Source organism: Lates calcarifer, linkage group LG7_1, assembly GCF_001640805.2.
Source record: "Lates calcarifer isolate ASB-BC8 linkage group LG7_1, TLL_Latcal_v3, whole genome shotgun sequence".
In the NCBI taxonomy this organism is placed as follows: Eukaryota; Metazoa; Chordata; class Actinopteri; family Centropomidae; genus Lates; species Lates calcarifer.
Genome location: NC_066839.1, coordinates 15,690,714 through 15,709,558, shown reverse-complemented (window position 1 = coordinate 15,709,558; position 18,845 = coordinate 15,690,714). Strand labels below are relative to the sequence as shown.

The 18,845-nt window shown below is 43.8% G+C and overlaps 1 protein-coding gene across 3 annotated transcripts in view; it reads left to right on the top strand.

Moving 5' to 3' along the window:
* Positions 1–1,456: 1,456 nt before the first annotated feature.
* evlb (Enah/Vasp-like b) overlaps positions 1,457–18,845 on the top strand; it is a 42,603-nt gene continuing 25,214 nt past the window's right edge. The window contains exon 1 of one of the 3 annotated variants that reach the window (XM_018696270.2): positions 1,457–1,879. In XM_018696270.2, the coding sequence (XP_018551786.1) occupies positions 1,875–1,879 (5 nt within the window). In that variant the 5' untranslated portion in view covers positions 1,457–1,874. Of the gene's footprint in view, positions 1,880–11,406; positions 12,236–18,845 lie in introns of those variants that run through there. The other 2 variants (XM_018696268.2, XM_018696267.2) reach the window with 2 other exon arrangements.

Sequence of the window (18,845 nt, the reverse complement as noted above, 5' to 3'; positions counted from 1 at the left end):
TAATTCTCCATATCTTGACTAATAATGGCATAGGAAGGTTTGCCAGTAAAAACTGCATTTATAATTAAAAACTAAACAAAAAACATCCATTAATACACAGTATAATCTATTGTATGCAAAGAGGAACTATGCAAGAAAAACACATTACACCTGCATTATGCTATAGTCTAAATCCAATTGTGATGGAATCTACAGGGAGTGATCTGCAGGGAAAATTTTTAGGTTGTTTTAACTGTGATGTGATGTATTTTCAGGCTCATAGCACATAATCAATGTTTTGCTTCATGCAGAAATTACCCAGAAAACCTGAATTATGAAAGCAAGGTGATAGAATGGGGATGCATGACTAACAAGAGAGAAGACTGTCCAAAAGAGGAATGTTGAAAAAAATGCCTCTTTTGTGAGAAAGCTCAACACCTCTGCTGTCCTCCATATACACTGATGGAAAGAGGCAATCTTATTGCAATGTAAAACCATTATGTCACATAATTAAAAAGACTGGCCTCAGTCTTGAAAGTCGGGGTGCAAACACACAAATGTGTAAGTGCATTATTTTAGACCCTGAACACTAATGTGGAAAAAATCTCAGATGGACTATGAGTAAGGAACCCACAGACCTGCCTGCCAAGGAGGAGAGAGCACAGGCCTAGCTCATGTCCTCAGCTGAGTTTTAACTGCAGCCGGCTGTCCTCCACATGAGGAGACAGCAGCTGCAGAGACGCAGACAGAGACAGATGTTATAGCTGGTCGGGCCTCTCTGCTGACAGGTGTGTGTGCCACATACACTCTGTTGTTTTCTACTGCATATGGTATCACTCCATGACTTCTTTTTCAATGTTACAATTGTACAGCCACATGTAGTTCTGTTGTACAGGCTCAGCCATCAGTCAGATCCATCAGTCAGAGAGCTGAGATGGGAACATCATGGGAATAAAACCCTAAAACAGGAAGTGATGAAGGAGAAAAAGATGAAAGAGCAATGATATAAAGTCAAATAAAAATACTCATATGGAGTATTATGGAAACATTACTCTTACACACACACACACACACACCATACAATAATATATCTATCTCTGTGGGGTCTTAAAGGCTTATAGTATTTATGGTAATCGTGGTATTTTATATCCAATCACATCACAGAACAATAAAATATTTCAGATTATTTTAGAACAGAGTGTGTGTGTGTGTGTGTGTGTGTGTGTGTGTGTGTTATTTTTCTCTGGAAACAAAGCAAACAAACAAACAAACAAAAACACATTTTATTCTGACAGAACTTTTTCCACAAACAGGGCGGTGTGCGTTTGTTTTTCATACCTGCCTGCACGGTAGCCGCATCACCACACCGAGGGCGCTACCGTGCAGCAAAACCATCCAGACTCGAACACTTCAGCAGCCTGCTCCCCCACCCCCACCCCCACCCCTCACTCACTCTCTCTCACTCTCTCTCCCCATCCAGCCTCCCAGTGGTTGAAGGGAGGAAAAGATGGCACCTCAGAAGCCGCTGTCAGACACTCCGCCCGGCTTCTCGTCCTTCGGACAGCGGCGTGCCGCCCTCTGAAATGGCCTCAATCGAACCACCAGCCGCCTGACAAACACCGGAGAGCAATTGTGTATTTTTTTAAAAGACAGACCTGAAAACTGTGGGCATCCGTGTAGCATTTTCCACACCCTGTCGCCTTTTTCCACCCTCAACATCTGCCCATCCAGCCGGCTGCAGGCTTCGCTGGCAGCATCGCTGTTTTTATTAAAACACCCAGAACTGCTGCTGCTGCTGGATCTGAATCATTTTTAACTCGAACTGAACTCAAGGGCAAAGCACTGAGCAGACAGAACAACAATATTCATCTCATTCAAACGGACAGGAGAGGAAGATGAGGTAAGCAGAAGCACGCGTTGCTCTTTTGCTGCACAAAAAGCGCAGGCTGCTGTGATTCTACTGCGCATTATTCTGGGATATTAAAGGATAAAGCGAGATAAGCCTAAACATCCTATTAACGGGCGTAATGTTCGTTTTATTGGCGCAGGTTCATTCAGAGGCCTGTGATTTACATGTCACCGCAGCACAAAAGGTGTATCACAGGAGCACGCGCCTTTATTGACCGGCAGGTCACCTGTTGGCCGACAGAATATACACCTTTAAGAGGAGCGGCTGGTCTGAGAGCAGTGTGTTAAGATTCCCACAGCTACACATTCAGAGCGAACAGGCTTTGACACGAAACCAGCTCTCATCTCTGACTCCAGCTCGCTCTGTGATGTGTCACGTGGAAGGTTGTCTGCAGAGAAAAGGAGGTGTTGTCATGGAAACCAGACTATGCTTATACTAATTGGTAATAAGTATTATGATACTTGATGCGACAGAGATATGATCACTTGGCGTACACAGCAGTCGCATGTGTTTCTTATCGAGACACACCTCTGCACACACACACGCACTGTGAAGCTGAAACCCGCACGCGCATGCACGCTCACACACACCTTCCCAGCTGTGAACCAATCAGCCGAGAGTATTCGTTGCAGCATCCAGACACAGCTGTCTCAGAGATGCAAGCGCCGGGTTTACTGGCTGACTCTAAGAGCCTATCAGGTGACACGTTACTGTCCAGGGCCCAGCCTCGCAGCCAGTCAACAGCAAGCCTGCTGCTACACAGCGAGGGTGGGGCACCAGCGTTTGGCACAGGTTCACCATGAACAGGAGGAACCCTGAGCTCAGTCTAATTGCTGCTGGCGCTGAAATCAGTGTGTGAGAGTATGTGTTGCTCCAAGGTCAGAGTGTGATTTTGCCACGAGTGCCCACAGGTCAGAGAAACTCTCCCCCCTTGGTCTCTCTCTGTACTGCTTCCATCTCCACTGTCTTCTCAGCTCTGTTTTATACTGATAATACCAAGCACACTCAAGACAAAGATGCAGAGTGATTTGTTCCAGACAAGAAATCATTTTGCACATGCAGAGGCTGATAAAAGACTTGCGCCTGTGCACATCAATCAAACCACAATCTTATCTTGTCACTGTCACTTTATGAGTATGCTTTATGTTGTCAGTCTTAGTATGTAGTATACAGCTTTATTTCTACATTTTGAAGGAACCTCATCAACACTGAATCACACTAACTGCAAGATGTACTTACACCTGTGTGGATCTAATGTATATAGAGTCATAAAACAATGCTAGGCTAAGAAGTGTAACCACAGAGAATCTGTGTTTTGATCTGAACTGCCCTGACAAGCTGTCTGCTGATACACTTGTTATACTCAGTCTTGTCTGACGGCTGCTTAAACACACAGCTGTGATTTACGATGAGTGACTGCGTGCTTTACGGACGTGCTCTGTAGGTGGCAACATAGACTGTGACTCACCACAACAAGCCAGCGCTTCATACAGTGAGTTGCGGCTCTGCTGGATGCAGCTGAGTGTTCCTTTGCTTGTGGTCTATTGTATGCATCTGTACCTGTGTCGGTCTCAGTGTACTGGTTCTGTTGATTGTGCGTGTATATGTGTGTGTTTGCAGCAGTCCTGCTGTATACAGTTGTTTTGTGCTGTGATCTAATGAGCATTGACCTCAGTGCTTTGAGATGTTGTTCAGGGATTTTTTAATAGAGGTCAGATATACTGCAGCAGCAAGGGCAAAGGTCATTGCTAGAATTTGGATTTAATATCAGCATAAAATGCAAATGCATTGTGTAGAGTCTAAAACAAATGTTTTCTAGACAGGAGATCTAGTTTGAAACATTTCTCATGCAACACTCTGGCTTTGCAAACTTGTGTGCTCTGTTGTTTAAACAGAAAGCTATCAGCCATATTATCTAATATGAATATTTGAATTTGGTTGTAAAATCAGCCAAGGTTCATGCTTGATAGATTTGATACATAATCTTATTTGGGGTTTTCGTCACTGTATCTGTTTCTCATTTGTCCACATTAGTTTTATCAGTTTCAATTATCTCCAGCTGTGGAGAGGTGGAAGGTGATGTTGGTCTCTGGGGGGAAAATCCTGGGACAGTAAAGCCGGGGGTTGGTGATTCAGGATTTGGGTTGACGGGCTGATCCCTGACTTGATGGAGCCTGTCTGTCTAATTCCTCTTCTGGAGACTGAAGATTTTAACTTCCTTCTCCACTATCTCTCTCTGTTTTTGATTAATAGGCTATTGTACCTGTTAAGCTACAGTTCTGACACAATGGCAACTCATGGATTTATGATGATGCATTTGTACAGTACAGTAGACACCGGCATGTCTTGACTGCTCATACATAACAGACCGTAGCACTGAAATGGGACCACACAAACCTGATAACACAGCAGTCTTTTCCTGGACACAAAGATCTGAAATTGGTTCAACTTCTAGATTACTGGACGAAATGTTGCGTTTCGTACCATTTCTAGTGATGAGAGGAATGTTGTTCATTACTGATACCCTCTATTATACTTTTCACAGCTTCATCTATTTTGCATCTTTGTACTAACGTGATGCACAGTTGACATGTTACACAGAAATCATTCGTAACAGATTCATATTAATGAAAAATCAGTGCTGCAAATAACTGCACAAGCCTTGTGTGACTGATACATGTTAAGTGGCATATATGTAACTAACCCACCCCCACCCACCCCTGTCATGAGGTTTGACTGCAGGATTGATGTGTGGTGCTGCCTGCAGCCTGAGCCTGCCCACCATCCCCACCTTCTCCATTTGCATGGACTGGAGCATTTCATTATGCACTGACAGTGATGTGCGGGCTCTATCGATCCCACATCATCACTACTGCCTGATGTGAATTGACAGGAGCAGTTGGTGGTATGTGTGTGACCCATATGAATACCAACATTAATAGTAACTGTGCGCTATATTAATGCAGGACAAGGGCAAACACACAGAGGTGAACTCAGTTTAACCCGAGATGCTCATTCATACCAGCAGTTTCATGCAGTGTGGAGGTGAACGTATGAAGAGGAGAAGGGGCTTCAAAGAGGTTGCTGGTGTGAGAGAGAGGAGAGAGGATTATGTGCATTTTCATAATACACTGACACTGTAAACCAATATTCAGTGCATCTGGTGCCTGACCTGAAATAAATCATGGAAATGTCATGGTTTATGTCCTGCTGTAGCAGACTGTCACGAGTAGCCGTGGAGGTCAGATTTCTCTTTCAGTGCATTGTTCTCAGAGCACAGCTGTGCACTTTGAAGTCACACAGGTGCACTCTTGATTACACCCTCCTCGTAAAGTTACAACCTTAAAGTTGAGGTATTTCCAACATGTTGTTCCAGACATGTTGGAAATTCTGACTAATTCTGAACAGCAGGTTATGGAGGATATAATCATCTCATGTTCTCTCGACATGGCAAATGCTGCGCTGCTTTTTAAGATGTTTATGTTACTAAAATGTAACAAGGCTTCAAACTCATTAAAGCACCATCTGGTGAATAGTTAAAGCTGCTACAATAAATATTTTTGTATGATTGTGAAAGGGGTTGAACCCACACATATTTGTCACCTGATTCGCCTCAGAGTGTTTTAGCATCTTTGTTATTGACACCGTTCCAGTTTACTTTACTGTTGTGGTTCGGTCTCACCGCTCTCATCTCATCGCTGCACCAAAAGGCAAGCAAAGTAAGCGATAGCTGGTGAACACAGTGGAGCATTTAGCAGGTAAAGAGCCAGATATTTTTCTCATGAGCTGGTGGAGACAAAAACAGAACTGAAAGAGTGATAATGTCGCTCTGTATGCATTTGCAAAAAAGTTAGCTATTTCAACTTAAATGGTGACAGCATGTCAGTGCCCCAAAAAATATGTTAATGCAGACTTAATTATATCAGTTTGAAATGTGGCTTGTATTACTAATACTAGTTAATGCAAAAGTTTTAATCAGAAGTAAAGGACAATAGCTTTAAGGCTACAATAGTAGATACAAACATAAAGTCTTTCAATCCTCACCGAAAAATCACAAATATATGACTAATTTGCAATAAGTGAATACCTTTGGAAAGCAACTTAATAACACACAGATGATGGTTTTGTGTGAATAATGAGAAATTGTTCTAGACAAACATATTTGTACAGTTGCGAAATGTATCTGCAGAACTTGAACTGGCAGTATTTTTTGATTGTTTTCCCTATGTTATTTGCCCATAGCATGATTAACTTCTAACAGCACTTAATGTTAGTGTTGTTGGTTAAATACTGAAAACTCGGACATGAACCACTGGCCAGATGTGCTGTCCTGTGACACCCATCATCCACCCTGACCACCTCCCTCTGCCGTCTGAGCAGCACAAGAGTGAAGCACTTTGGGGACTGGTAAAAAATGCCACTGATCATAAACCAGGCAGCAAGACAGGCTCAGTTTTGTATCATAAAAATAAAAGGTTGAGTCTTTCTACTAAAAGCTATGATGTTTTTATTGCCTGTCATCAATTTTGCATTCATTTTGCACTTGCCAGCCACACTGTAAACCAAGTTCCATGAGAAGGACGTTGTTAATGGGGCAGAAACAAGAATGCACAGACATCTGTGTTCAGCTGTGGCAGCTAGTTGTTTAGTTTCTCTGCTTGCTCAGGGAAAATCAATGGACCTCTAGTGACTTGTATATATTTGTATGTTGCAGAAGCTGTAGCTTACAGATTGCACCATGATGCCTGTGCACGATGCTGCAGCCACATCACATCTGTGAGTAATAACAGCAACATTTGTCATAATGCAGCCCGACACACTCGACACAAAATGGAGAAGGATGTCGTGCACTGTGATACATCCACTGTCAGGTGTGAGGTCACATGTCTTGTCTCTGTTGTGAATCTGTACAATAATACAGTGCATTCTGGGTGACAAGTGTGGTTTATGAGTCATAATTATGTACAATGAGGCATCAGGAGACAGAGCGTGTGTGTGTGTGTGTTGTGTGTGTGTTTAAGAGAGAGAGAAGTAATCAAATCTTTGTGAATGAGAGGGAAATCACTCCCTCCTCCTTTTACCCGCTCTGTCTCCCTTCCCCCTTCTGTATCTCTTGCCAGCTCCCATTGGTGTGTGGCGTAATTAAAATGATCAGCGCTCATGTGAGTCAGAATGGTGTGTGTGCATGCTACGTGTTGTGTGTGTGTGTGTGTGTGTGTGTGTGTGTGTGTGTGTGCATGTGCGCACATTTGTTTGCAGCTGAAATTCAATCCCCGGGCCTGAGAGGATGAGCTAGAGTGAGTTAACCGAGAAGACAGGAAACGTCAGAGATCTTTAAATTCCTCTCTGTCACACCTCTCGCACTCATTTAATCCCTTATCTTTCTCCACCTCACTTTACCTCATATGGCGTGACTGCATACAGGTGGATTGTGGGTGTTTGTGAGGATGAAGGGAGTGGGGAGTCAGATTGGATTATACAGAGCAACATGTGACTGGATAGCCAGAAGAACATACAGCGTAATCTGTATGTATTTGGACAGCAACACATTTTTTGTTGGTTTGGTTCCACACTGGAGACATTGGATTAGAAATGAAACACTGACAATGAGGTCACAGTGTTTATACCCATATTAGGACAGCTGTGTAGAAATCACAACTGTTTTTATCCACAGTTCCTTGCTTTAGTCAACCAACTGAACAACTGGGCTTCTTTGGGTGTGTTTCGTCTTGTCGTGCCTTCAAGGTCACGTCTTATATTTGTGTCAGTGCCAGTGAAGCACGAAGTCATGAGGCTGAAAAATCTGAACAAATCAGAAGCATAGCCAAAAAGTATGTGTGTTAAAATCAGTTAATAAACCTGGTCCCAGTGTAGTAACACAAAACAAATGACCTGGAATACCACAGAAGGTAAATGTAGTGGATGACAGAGGAGCAGAACTGACCAACAGGTGAATGAAGGATGTGTAACTTCTTAGTGTGTGTGTGTGTGTGTTTGTGTGTGTGTGTGTGTGTGTGTTTGTGGGTGCAGTCTGTGTACACAGTGTGTGAATGTGTCTACATCATCATCCATGCAAATGTGTGACTTGTCTACTCAGTGATAGTGCCTTCACAAGGAGTGTGTATTAACGTCTGAATCATTGTATAAAGACATACAACTATGTCAGTATGAAGTTTCGTGGAATAATCTGTCACTGTGGAGCAGATGCAGAGGTTTCCTGCATGATTTTATGCTCTTTCACAAAGCTTGCATCACAGAGGTGCCAGATGTTGGGATGCAGCCAAGACGACTGTACAGTACATCTTCTCACTCAAGCAGAACTAAGTGTTGATACACGAAGACGTGACCTGATATATGAAAATAATGAGGTGGGAGGCAGAGGCAAATAATCCCACCGCACAGTTTTTTGCATTATAGCCTGCAGTTATGTGAGTGCACTCTTCTCCTGAATTTAATGCCACCCTTGCCCACAGTCTGTCATCAGCATCATTGCTCCCTCCATTTTTGCTTTATGCGATTCACCCATTTTCACCCCAAAGCTCCATCACCACCCCCCACCCCCCACCCCATTCTGTCTTGTGCTTCCTGCCTCACTCCATCCCTCTCTCACACATCCACACAAACTCTCACTCAGTCATGCTGTGTGTCAGACAGAAGGCCAACCCTCCTGCTGTATGCTAATAGCCAGGTTGATACACTTGCACTTTGCTGCTCTTTCTCTCTCTCTCTCTCTCTCTCTCTCTCTCTCTCTGTCTCTCTCTCTCTCTCTCTCTCTCTCTCTCTCTCTCTCACACACACACACATACAGTCAGTTGAAACTGGAGGTGTGTGGCTGTGAGGATTAGAATACAATCTGCTGCCGAGGTCTAACCTGTGAGAGAGAGAGTGAGAGGGATGGAGGGATGGAGGGGGATGGGTGTACACTGTAAGTGTAAGTGGAGGATGGATGTCCTTTCACCCTTCCTGTTGTGCCTCTCATCGTTTCTCTTTCCATCTTTTTCTCTCCTGCCCTCTCCCCTTTTTCCCTCCCCCATGTTCTTGCCTTCCCCCCGACTCTCTCTCTCTCCATCCAGCTTATCTCCATCCCACTCAGGCATTTAACTCTCTCTACCTGTCTGTCCATCTGTCTCCTCTATCCCCTCTCCCTTGCTCCACCTGTTTTGTTTTTCTCCAAGCCCCTCCCTCATCGGTCCATTGTGAAATCAGTCTTAGCCTCTCCCACATCTGTGACCCCTGATCTGTCAGTCTGCTGCTGTTTTTCCTTCCCTCTCAGTTTCTCTCGTGTTTTCTGCTCGCTGAGACAGTTTTTCCTCTGCTCAGATGGAGGCTTACACTCTCACATTGTCTGTTGTGACAACTAGAATACCATGGTAAACAAGTCCTTCTTTTTGTGAGCAGAAAAGAAGAGAGAGGGATGAATGACTTGAACAACGTGCGGCCTTTCCCTGCCTTTTCATACAGAGAACAGATTCATGTATGTGCTGCAATGTGCTGCTTCAGTCAGTTTCAAAGTCAATGTCCTCAGTCACTGAAGAGAAAACTCTTTAACTGGGTGGTAACAGTCCTGTGTGCAATCTGGGTAGGCACACACTGGCCACTGTAACAGTTGATGTGGTGTATAAATCCGGCTGAAACCACACATTATACTCACACATAACGAAAGTCATTCTATGTAATAAGGGATTTTGTGTCACATTTGGCTTTTGAGACTTTTGAGATTTTTCAATGCTGCCAGTTCCATCATTTATGGTGTAGTTTCTCCTGTTTTCCAGAGACAGATGCATGCACTTTTATAGAGAAAATGACACACATGCCACAGATTTTAGATTTCTGATTTGCGTCAGAAATTGATTAAATCATCTCACTGCTTTGGCAGATTTGTTTGGCTTGTACAAAGAAATCAATGTTTTGGCTTTCAATAGGAGACTAGATGCGTAATTATGGAATCAGATACAACATCTGCCCAGTAATCACCTGACCTGACAAGCATTTAGTCTTCTCCAGTGGAAGATAACCAATGCCTCATGATGTCCTAACAAAAAACTAGACCTCTTTCTCTTACATGGTGAAACGAAAGCAGAGTTTGAAAGACAGGTGTTTACCAGGTGGTGGAGGTCTAACAATAGATACTTTTGAGTTGCATTATGGGAAATGTGGGAACCTGTGTTTTTGGACACACTGATTTTGACCATTCTTTGTTTAACGTGTCTCTTGTGAGCCTTTACAGTTTATGGTAGTGTAATGCTGAATTTAGTGCCCCTCTGAATCTATGCAGAAATTGCTGTGGAGCTGTAACGATGCCTCATTCCTGTGAGAAGGCTACATGATGCAACTTATTGCAAGCTGATATTTGCAACTTGAGGTAAATATGTTTTTCCAGGGTCTGACAAATGTGAACTAATGTCACGTGGATACAAGAAGAACAAGGGTGAAATTTTATTGGCACAAAGATTTGTGGCCAAACACCGTTGTCGGCAGGCGAGCACACTGCGCTGAATTGCTGTCAAATTGCTATGTCCATTGCCGCCCACACTGATTACAGAGCAAACCGTGTCATCCAACAGTTCTATAGCCAGTCCAATCAATCAAATTGCCCGTTGGCAAAACACAGCAGGGCAGATGTGGGTGTTGTGAGCGGGTTGAACTGTACTAGAAAGAAACCACGGGTGGGATATTTTCCTGGGATGTTGGAGGATGTACAGTAAATATGGGATGGATTTATTGGTTACTGGCAAACTGCTGTGATGTGGAACCTACCAAGAAGATTAGTGTTATGGCCACAAACCATTTATATCACATATAATCTACATGCATCTGGGCATATGGAGCAGGAGAATATTAAAGGGACAAATGTTAGCATTACACACTCAAATTTAGTTGCTTATTGTTTGTCTGACCCACATCTCACATGACGCACATGTGAATGCATTCTCAGATATATGTAGAACACCCTGGTTTACATTCATTGTGTTCACAGCCAATTGAGCCACATGTTAGCAAGCTTCAACAGAGGCATGTATTGCCTCCTCTCTCTCCACCTGTGTCCCTCTCTGTTAATGAACATCCGGCGTAGGCTATCAGATCAGTGTGTGTACGTGCTCGTGTGCTGAGTGTGTGTGACCGCGTTGCGTCCCCGAGCTCCAGCCGAGCCTGGCACGCCACCTCAAATCAGATGCGGGAAAAGATGGGAACCATCAGATGAATTAAAATCTGTTGCTCCTCCTCCTCGCCTCTCGCCCCCCCCTCCCCGTGTGGGCTTACGCATCCTCGCCTCGGCCAATCGCACAGCCCCGGAGAGGAGACCAGGGAGGAGGTGGGGCGGGGGAGTGTGAGAGGAGGAGGAGGAGGAGGAGGAGGAGGGAGAGAGGGGGGTAGATGGAGATGGAGATGGAGGAGGAGGAGGAGGAGGAGGAGGAGGGGCAGGACCAGCAGCCTCCGGGGCTGGCGGCCCATCGCTCTTGTCACAGCTGGGAGGGGAGGATGAGGGGAGGAGGAGGGAAAGGGGGGAGGTGGAGGGGTGGGGTGCGGAGAGGGAGGAGGTAATCCAATGAGACACAGAGAGGAGAGGCAGTGCGAGGGCAACGCCTCACAGCACCGGGAATCTCTCTCTATCTCCATCTCTCTCTCTTTTCCCCCCCTTCCTCTGTCTCTGAAGCGTAAAAACCAAAGGACTCTTATCTCCCATTCAGTCTCTGCTGTATGTGGTGGAGGGCTTAAAATTGCTCTCATATTTTTAAGCCTGTCTTTCCCCCACAGTACAGATTTCTCCTTCGTTTTTAACTGAATATTGCTTCTCTACTATCCAAAGGATGAATTGGTGACTGAAAACCTGGATTATTTTTGTTTCTCCTGATTCTTTAGGAGGCAGCATCTTTCACTGGAGTCATCTTTGTTCTTGTGCTCACAGCTGCTGAGTGTACAGTGGCTGCTAGTGGGGAAATAGGTTAGTGTGCCTGTTTGGTGCCGGGCAGCAGAGGTGATTGAATGTTCAGTGCACGGAGGAGATGAAGAGGAGGGGGATGAATTCCTGGCGGTAGCGCTCTGTAGCCTTGCGACCATTTGGAGGGAAAAGGTGACCGGGGATGCTTCTGCTGAACTCCGACCTTTGGTGAAAGTGTCAGCGCCAGAATCGAAGAAGACAAAGGGGAAAAAAAGCAACTGACACGATAAATACAGACAATTTTTCATTTTTTTTTTTTTTTTTTTTTAAACGGAGCAGGGCTGACCTGTGTGTCTGCTGTGTGTGGACAACATGGACATCAACCTTCAGTCGCACCGATTTTACTTCCCCCAGATCTACTGTGCTGAACCGGGGGCTCAGCCGCAGCTCACTGAGTTCAAAGTCAGGTAAGCTTCCAAGGGCGGGAAAGGTGCTTAAGATAGATCCATCAATAGATAAGAGATCCATCACTCACTCCTGAATGGTGGAGTCACCCAGGTCTTGCGTCTCCATTCGCTTTTGTCAGTATCAGGTGCCTCTTGGATCCACCCAAAATGTAGCAATGGAGCATCACGATTGTCCAACAGATCCCCAGCTGCTGCTACAAATGAAGCGTTTCTGTGTATGACGAGTGCTGCTGTGAGCGGCTGGTTGCCCTTGCAGGGGGATGGGGCTGCATGCTAATGTGTTAGCTAGCTGTGCAGGAAAGTGTTAGGCTCCTGGGAGAAGCAGAGGGCATTGATGGCCTATGAAGGAGCTTGCCAAGTTTGGACAGAGGGGGTGACAGTGCCGCAGTTGTGTTATATTTGCCATCCAGGGCCCTGTGGCCGCTGTAGCCCTCTTGTCAGCTGTCTCTGTGGCTCTTTTGTTCTCTGTGTTTGCGTATCTCTCTCCCTCTCTCTTTCTTTTTCTGTTAATGAAAGTGCTCAGGGTGGCTTGTTGCTTCCACAGCCGACGCCTGCCGTCATGGTTGCAGAGCGCTCAAAGACGCATGCTCAGATATGCAACAGCTTCCCTGCTCTTTGTCTTGTTGAGATGTAATTGTGCAGGATGGAGCTGTTGCATTCAGGCGTGCAAGAAGTCAGGCCTGATGGTGTGTGACATCCACACAAGAAAATGTTTGTTTTTTCACTTCAGTGAAGCACACGTTACTATTTTTGCCATATGTCCTTGTATCCATCACCATTCATCCATCCATCCATCTTTGCATACATAGCTTGAGATGTCCTTGTAATCTGTTGTGTGATACATTTGAGGATTCCTCTTCTAACAGCTCTGATTAGTGCAGCTTTAAGAGACTCAGCCAGAGTTTTGCCTCACTAAGCAGCTTTTGGTTTGGCCGGCCGGTGCTCCAGGCTGGAGCAGCTTTATGAGGCTACAGCGTGTCACTATCACAGCCTGGCCGAGCTCCCTGATGGCACCACGGGAGTCTGAGGGCATTCGCAGAAAGGCAGCATCACCAGGGAGAGGAGAGGAAAAGAAAAGAACACAGTTAAAGTACCTGTGTAGAGTATTACAAAGGAAGGGAGCAGAGCAATGACTTCATCCAGGTTATTTGGTTTATCCTGGGGCATGACTTACTTGATCACATTTTTAACTGTAATGCTACCATACATGTTATGTTCCCAGTGTTTAAAGCCTAATAAACATTTAAACAGGTTCGATCCGCTACAGCCCCAACTCAGTGACTTTCTGCAAAATGACCGCATCAGCAAACATCAGGAAATGTCAGCAAATATCAGTGTTTGATGAGTATGTGTAGACAGCAGCTTTAGTGAGAAAAAACACTACAGTCTCGCACATTTCCGGCTGTGCCTCACACCTCTCATCTTCTTCACTGCAAGAGAGACACATAAGTGAGGCACACACATATATATATGCACACACACACAAACCCTGTGTGCAATCACAGAGATTAAAGAGGTTTAAAGTGCGATGTGTTTCCATAAAACCAATTCAAGCCCTTAAGCAATATTAATTTTCCACAAATCTGATTTTATGCAATGAATACTCACTTTAAAAAGCGGAGAGAGATTTTATTGGACACAAGCATAAACAAACACTCTGCTGTAGCTATTTCTGTGCAGACTAATCATGTTTTTATTTTTCCTCAACTTAGTTCAGCTCACTATAAACAGGAAATGGATACAGCTACACAGCAGCATATCCATATTATTAACAAGGCAGACTTATTAGAGCTGGCGTGAGAGGGAAGAAGAAGAAGAAGAAGAGGAAGAGAGCTTGGAGATAGAAAAATGAGAAACCAAGAGAGACAGAGAGGGAGAGGAGAGAAATGAGATGAGAGGGAGAGAAAATAAAGAGACCAAGGGAAAGAGGGGGGATGGTGAGAAAAGCAAAGCTAAGCAAAAGGAAGGGAGAGTGGATTGTAAATGTGAGAGGGAAACAGTCAGATGGATGGATGTGGAATTAGAGGAGAAAAGAGGAGCTGGTGTGATTGTGGAAAAAAATATGAAAATATGTTTGAACATGGTTTTGGCGTGGCACACACCCTGGAAAAACCTTTGTGAGGGATCCTGGGATATTAGAGACAGCCTGAGCTCCATGGTGACTGTGGTAGACTTAGCCACAGTATAGCCAGATAACCATGACAACCAGTACTGGCCAATCCATGAGAGCACACATACACATACAGTACATGTATGCACAGAAATGCACACACACAAAAACGCATACAGAGAGAGACCTTCTGCCTCAGTGCCTCCTCAAGCTACAGGCAGAAACTCTAACCTCTTGGTAATTTTCTACAGCAGGTCATAATTTCAGTTTAATGGTCTATGTATTTTTTCAGCTGCTTGTTAGTGAACAAAGCAGTCTGTTTTGTTGGGCAAGTGTCTCATTTTTATTGGCAGAAACCAAAACTATAAAAAATTCCTTACATTTTTCAAATACTGTGGGGTTTTTAAATGTTTTTTGTGTCATAGAGAAAAAAAATACAAAATCGGAAAAGTGTCAAATAGTTTCAGAACTACACATTTCCTGTTGTTTTAAGTTAATTTTTACCAATGCTAACACTGACAATGATATCAACGAGGCTTCTGTGCTGAAGCTAGCTATGAGCTAGCTGTTAGTTACCAGTCATTAGCTGTTAGCCAGTCTTCCATTCAGATGTGATAACACAGTGATATAGGTTTTTTTGTGTGGTGGAACTTCAGTACACATGATTTTGGCTAATTCAACTGCTACTAACCACAAAAAATAATGAAAAATTAATTTAAATTAATTTTGTCTTGTAGTCGTTTTTTGTGTCTCAGAAACAAAGGCAGGAGTAGAACTAATGCCAGCACCCAGGAGGTAGTTCACCTAAAGGGAATGCAGTCGTTAGTGTTACCAATTACACCTGTGCCTTTCCTGCTATGACATGCTAAAATGTCTGCTGTGAAAAAGGTCTATTTTGTTTTCCGTTTGGAAAACTTGTGTTTGCCAAAGTTATCAGGTGGGTGTCAGGTTCCCACAATTCAAGGAGCTAAGATTTATACAGAGAAAAGTTGTGAATAGAGGATGGTCTCTTTTTTTCCACTAGTTCTCAATATCTGATTAAATCAAGATATCTTTGGATTTTCTGGACCTCTTCCATTAAAAAGAAAGGATTTCAGTTGTACTGGCTGATTCTCCCTTCAGCTCACTCATTTCATTCACCTTGAAAGCCTTTGACTTAAATCCAAGAGCTGCTGTAATGTAAGTTATTGCTTGAGGATTAGGTCTTGGGTTGATGGAAGGGCTTTCTGTTTTTCAGGATTCTCAGAGGAGACCAAATGTCTGTATTATTCTCTCAGTGGAGTGTGATCTGACAGATTAGAGACGGTGTCCACTGCACATGCATGTCAAACATAAGACAGCATAAGCATAAGACTGCTGAAAATTTATGAAATATTCTGGGTCAGTGGATCCACTGACTGATGATTTGTGGCACAACAAGGAACAGTACATGACCGCATGTCTACTATAGATAGCATTGTGTATTTTCAGAGGAGGACGAGTCTGCCAATTACAAATGCTTGTGAGTGTGCGTTACGCCAACTATCAGGTCCTCCTGCAGTCTGCAATGGAGAGCACTTAACCTAATGGCATTCAGCAAACACTCAACTGTAAAATGGATCACATGTAAACATGTCTGCGGTGTGTGTGTTTGTGCATCCGTGTGTGTTTGTGTGTGAGGCTCCACAGTAAGTAGCAGCAGTTAAATGGCATCATGGGGGAGAGCGAGCTCAGCCTGAGGGCATCCCGCCACCCTTTCCTTCTTTGCTTTCTTCCTCCATGGATGGGAAAGTCTTTCTATTAGGTAATCTGAGTGTTAATGCTCCAGCTATGCTCTCACCTACAGTCTCCTCTCTGCTGGGAAATTCTTTTCCCCTCTGCCAAATGGAGACGCATGCATTTTTTAAAGCCACCCCCGCTCTTCACTATACTCTGTATCTTATGTATCTCTGCCTCCTTCATTTATTTTTCTGCGTCTGTCTTCATTTTTTCTCTCTTCTCCCATCTTTTTTCTTCTGTTTTCAGTCTCCTTTGCTCCTTTTTAGTGCTTTCACTTCTGCTCAGCATGGGGCCTGAACGTCTCTACCCAACTGTTTCGCAGGCTCATGCCTGGGCTGACTATGAGAATGACTGACCTCCTTACATGCATGTGCACACATTGACCAGTGGAAGTCAACAAAGTTTGATCCCTCTAGTGTGTTTACAGTAGCACTCAGCTTCAGTTGGAGGTAGATGAGGATGGCCTGGGGCTCTAGATTTGGTATTAAAAATTCCAGCAAACGCTCATTAAGCCAAGATCAAGATTCCCACGAAGAGTAAACAAGACAGGAATGTCTGGCTCCTTGCAGGACTTGAAGCTTTTAATGCCACACACAAAGCAGAAATGAAATATTATTTGAAGGAGCAGTTCAACATTTTAGGAAATATATTGCTGAAAACAAATATGTAGGTCCAGCAAACAGTATATTAGCATAGCTTAGCATAAAACGTGGAAATAGGGGTAAAGCCTGGCTCTGTCCAAAAAAATATATATATATATATATATTCTATAATTTATATTTGGATCAAGCCAGGCTAGCTATTCCCCCCTGTCTTTATGCTAAGCTAAGCTAACCAGCTGCTGGCTATAACTTCATATTCAATAGACACGAGAGTGGCATATGGATCGTCTCATCTAACTCTCAACAAGAAAGTTCAGTAAGCCTATTTCTCAATATGTCAAATGATTCCTTTGAAGTGATCGTCATACACTTGCAGGATTCAGATCTCATCTGCATGCACCTTATCAAATCTCAGCTGTGCGTCAGGTTGCACTGAGTTCACAGCAGATTAACTTGTTTGTTTAATGCTGAAGTCAACTCATCAGGGATCTATTGACCATGTGTTGTCTCTGGCGATGCTTCTGTTATGTCAGAGGATTTGGTCGTCTTTGCAGAGACATAAAGGACCATCCCAAGTCTAAATCCTCCGCTGCTGAGGCTCTCAGTTATTTTCCACTCTGTTCAGTCTATCTGATATAAGCCAAGCGAGGTCAGACACAGACAGTCCTCTTTTTAATTTCTGTTGTTCTGCCTGTCGTCCTGATGGTAGGTTAAGTCTGGAGGGTGCCAGACGATGTAAGGACAGTGGCTAGGAGTTAAGACTATCCAAAGTATGCTTGCCAACTCACTTTAAGACCTTTTGTACCAGCTATTTTACTGATGTGACAGCACGCCTCTATGAGTTTTTAAATTTTGTACAACTGGCTCAAAACCGCAGTCAGCAATTAACATCCTCTTTCAAACCTCCAACACACCACTTAAGCTCTAATCTTAAAGCAAGACTTTCTCATCCATAACACTTAATAATGCATGCAGGTATTGGCCAAACATAAAAGTTGAGAGCACCTGATCTCACATTAAAACCTCTTGACTCAGCCCTCCCCAGCAAGATTTCCCCCACTGCTGTGCTGCTTTTTCAGAGTCTCAGCACTCGCGCTCGGAGTTAAGGAAACTCTTAAATGCTTTATGCGATCATGCAGAGCAGCAGTAAAAGAAACCTCATCCTTGCACTCTCCTCACATGCTTTCAGCTGGAATTAAGCCATAAATTCATGCCTGTTTTATGGGACCGGAACGTGGCTCTATTCTTTGTGGCCATCCCATCTGACCTCCGTGGACTGTCAGAGACGTTTAAGGCTTTATTAGTGGTTTGAAAAGAGAACAACAAAACCCTCAAAGCAAGCTAACATGTACTGTAAACACAGCAAATACTTACAAACATGCTTTACGGTCTGTGGAATCTGTAGTGTCTGCCTTCGAGGCAATGGGACAGCGGTTAGAACTCATACAATATTTCATAGCAGTACACACACTGACTGTCTCACACACACATACAGATGCATGTACCCAGGATAATAGACAGTTGTAGCCTCATGAGACAGTTATTTGATGAACAGAGGATGAGACAGGACATTGTGTAGTAATCTTGCAAAGACAGGGGTCTGTAATTAAAATGCAGACTGTCTGAGGGCTTATGTTGCTGTTTTTTTATTTATACCTTACTGCTCATTCATCTTTTCTTCACAGCCATATTTTCTAGGCCAAGCGAATATTCCACTCCAGTTGTCATGCCAACAGATTAGCGTGCTCTTGCATGGTCTCAGCAGTCGGCAGTAGAGTCTAGGACTGTGTGAGTGTGTGTTCGTGTGCATGTGATGTCCTCTGTGTGTGTGTGTGTGTGTGTCTTCTCTGCAGGGTCTCCAGGCTCTGTCATACATTCAAATACACACAAGTTGAGGACACTAAAATGTACGCGCACACACACACTCAGGAACACATTGATTAGCACGCTTTTGAATTACTTTTGTAGCAGATTTAACATCACATTGAGTTGTACAGCATCAAAATAAATGTAGAAATAAATACTTTGTTACACAGAAAATAATGTTTAGAAAGTCTTGATATGTAATGATGGGTTAGAATATGGTGTCATAAATGTGTTTTCCTTATTTTCCCAAGCATATTTTAGCTTTATAGATGGA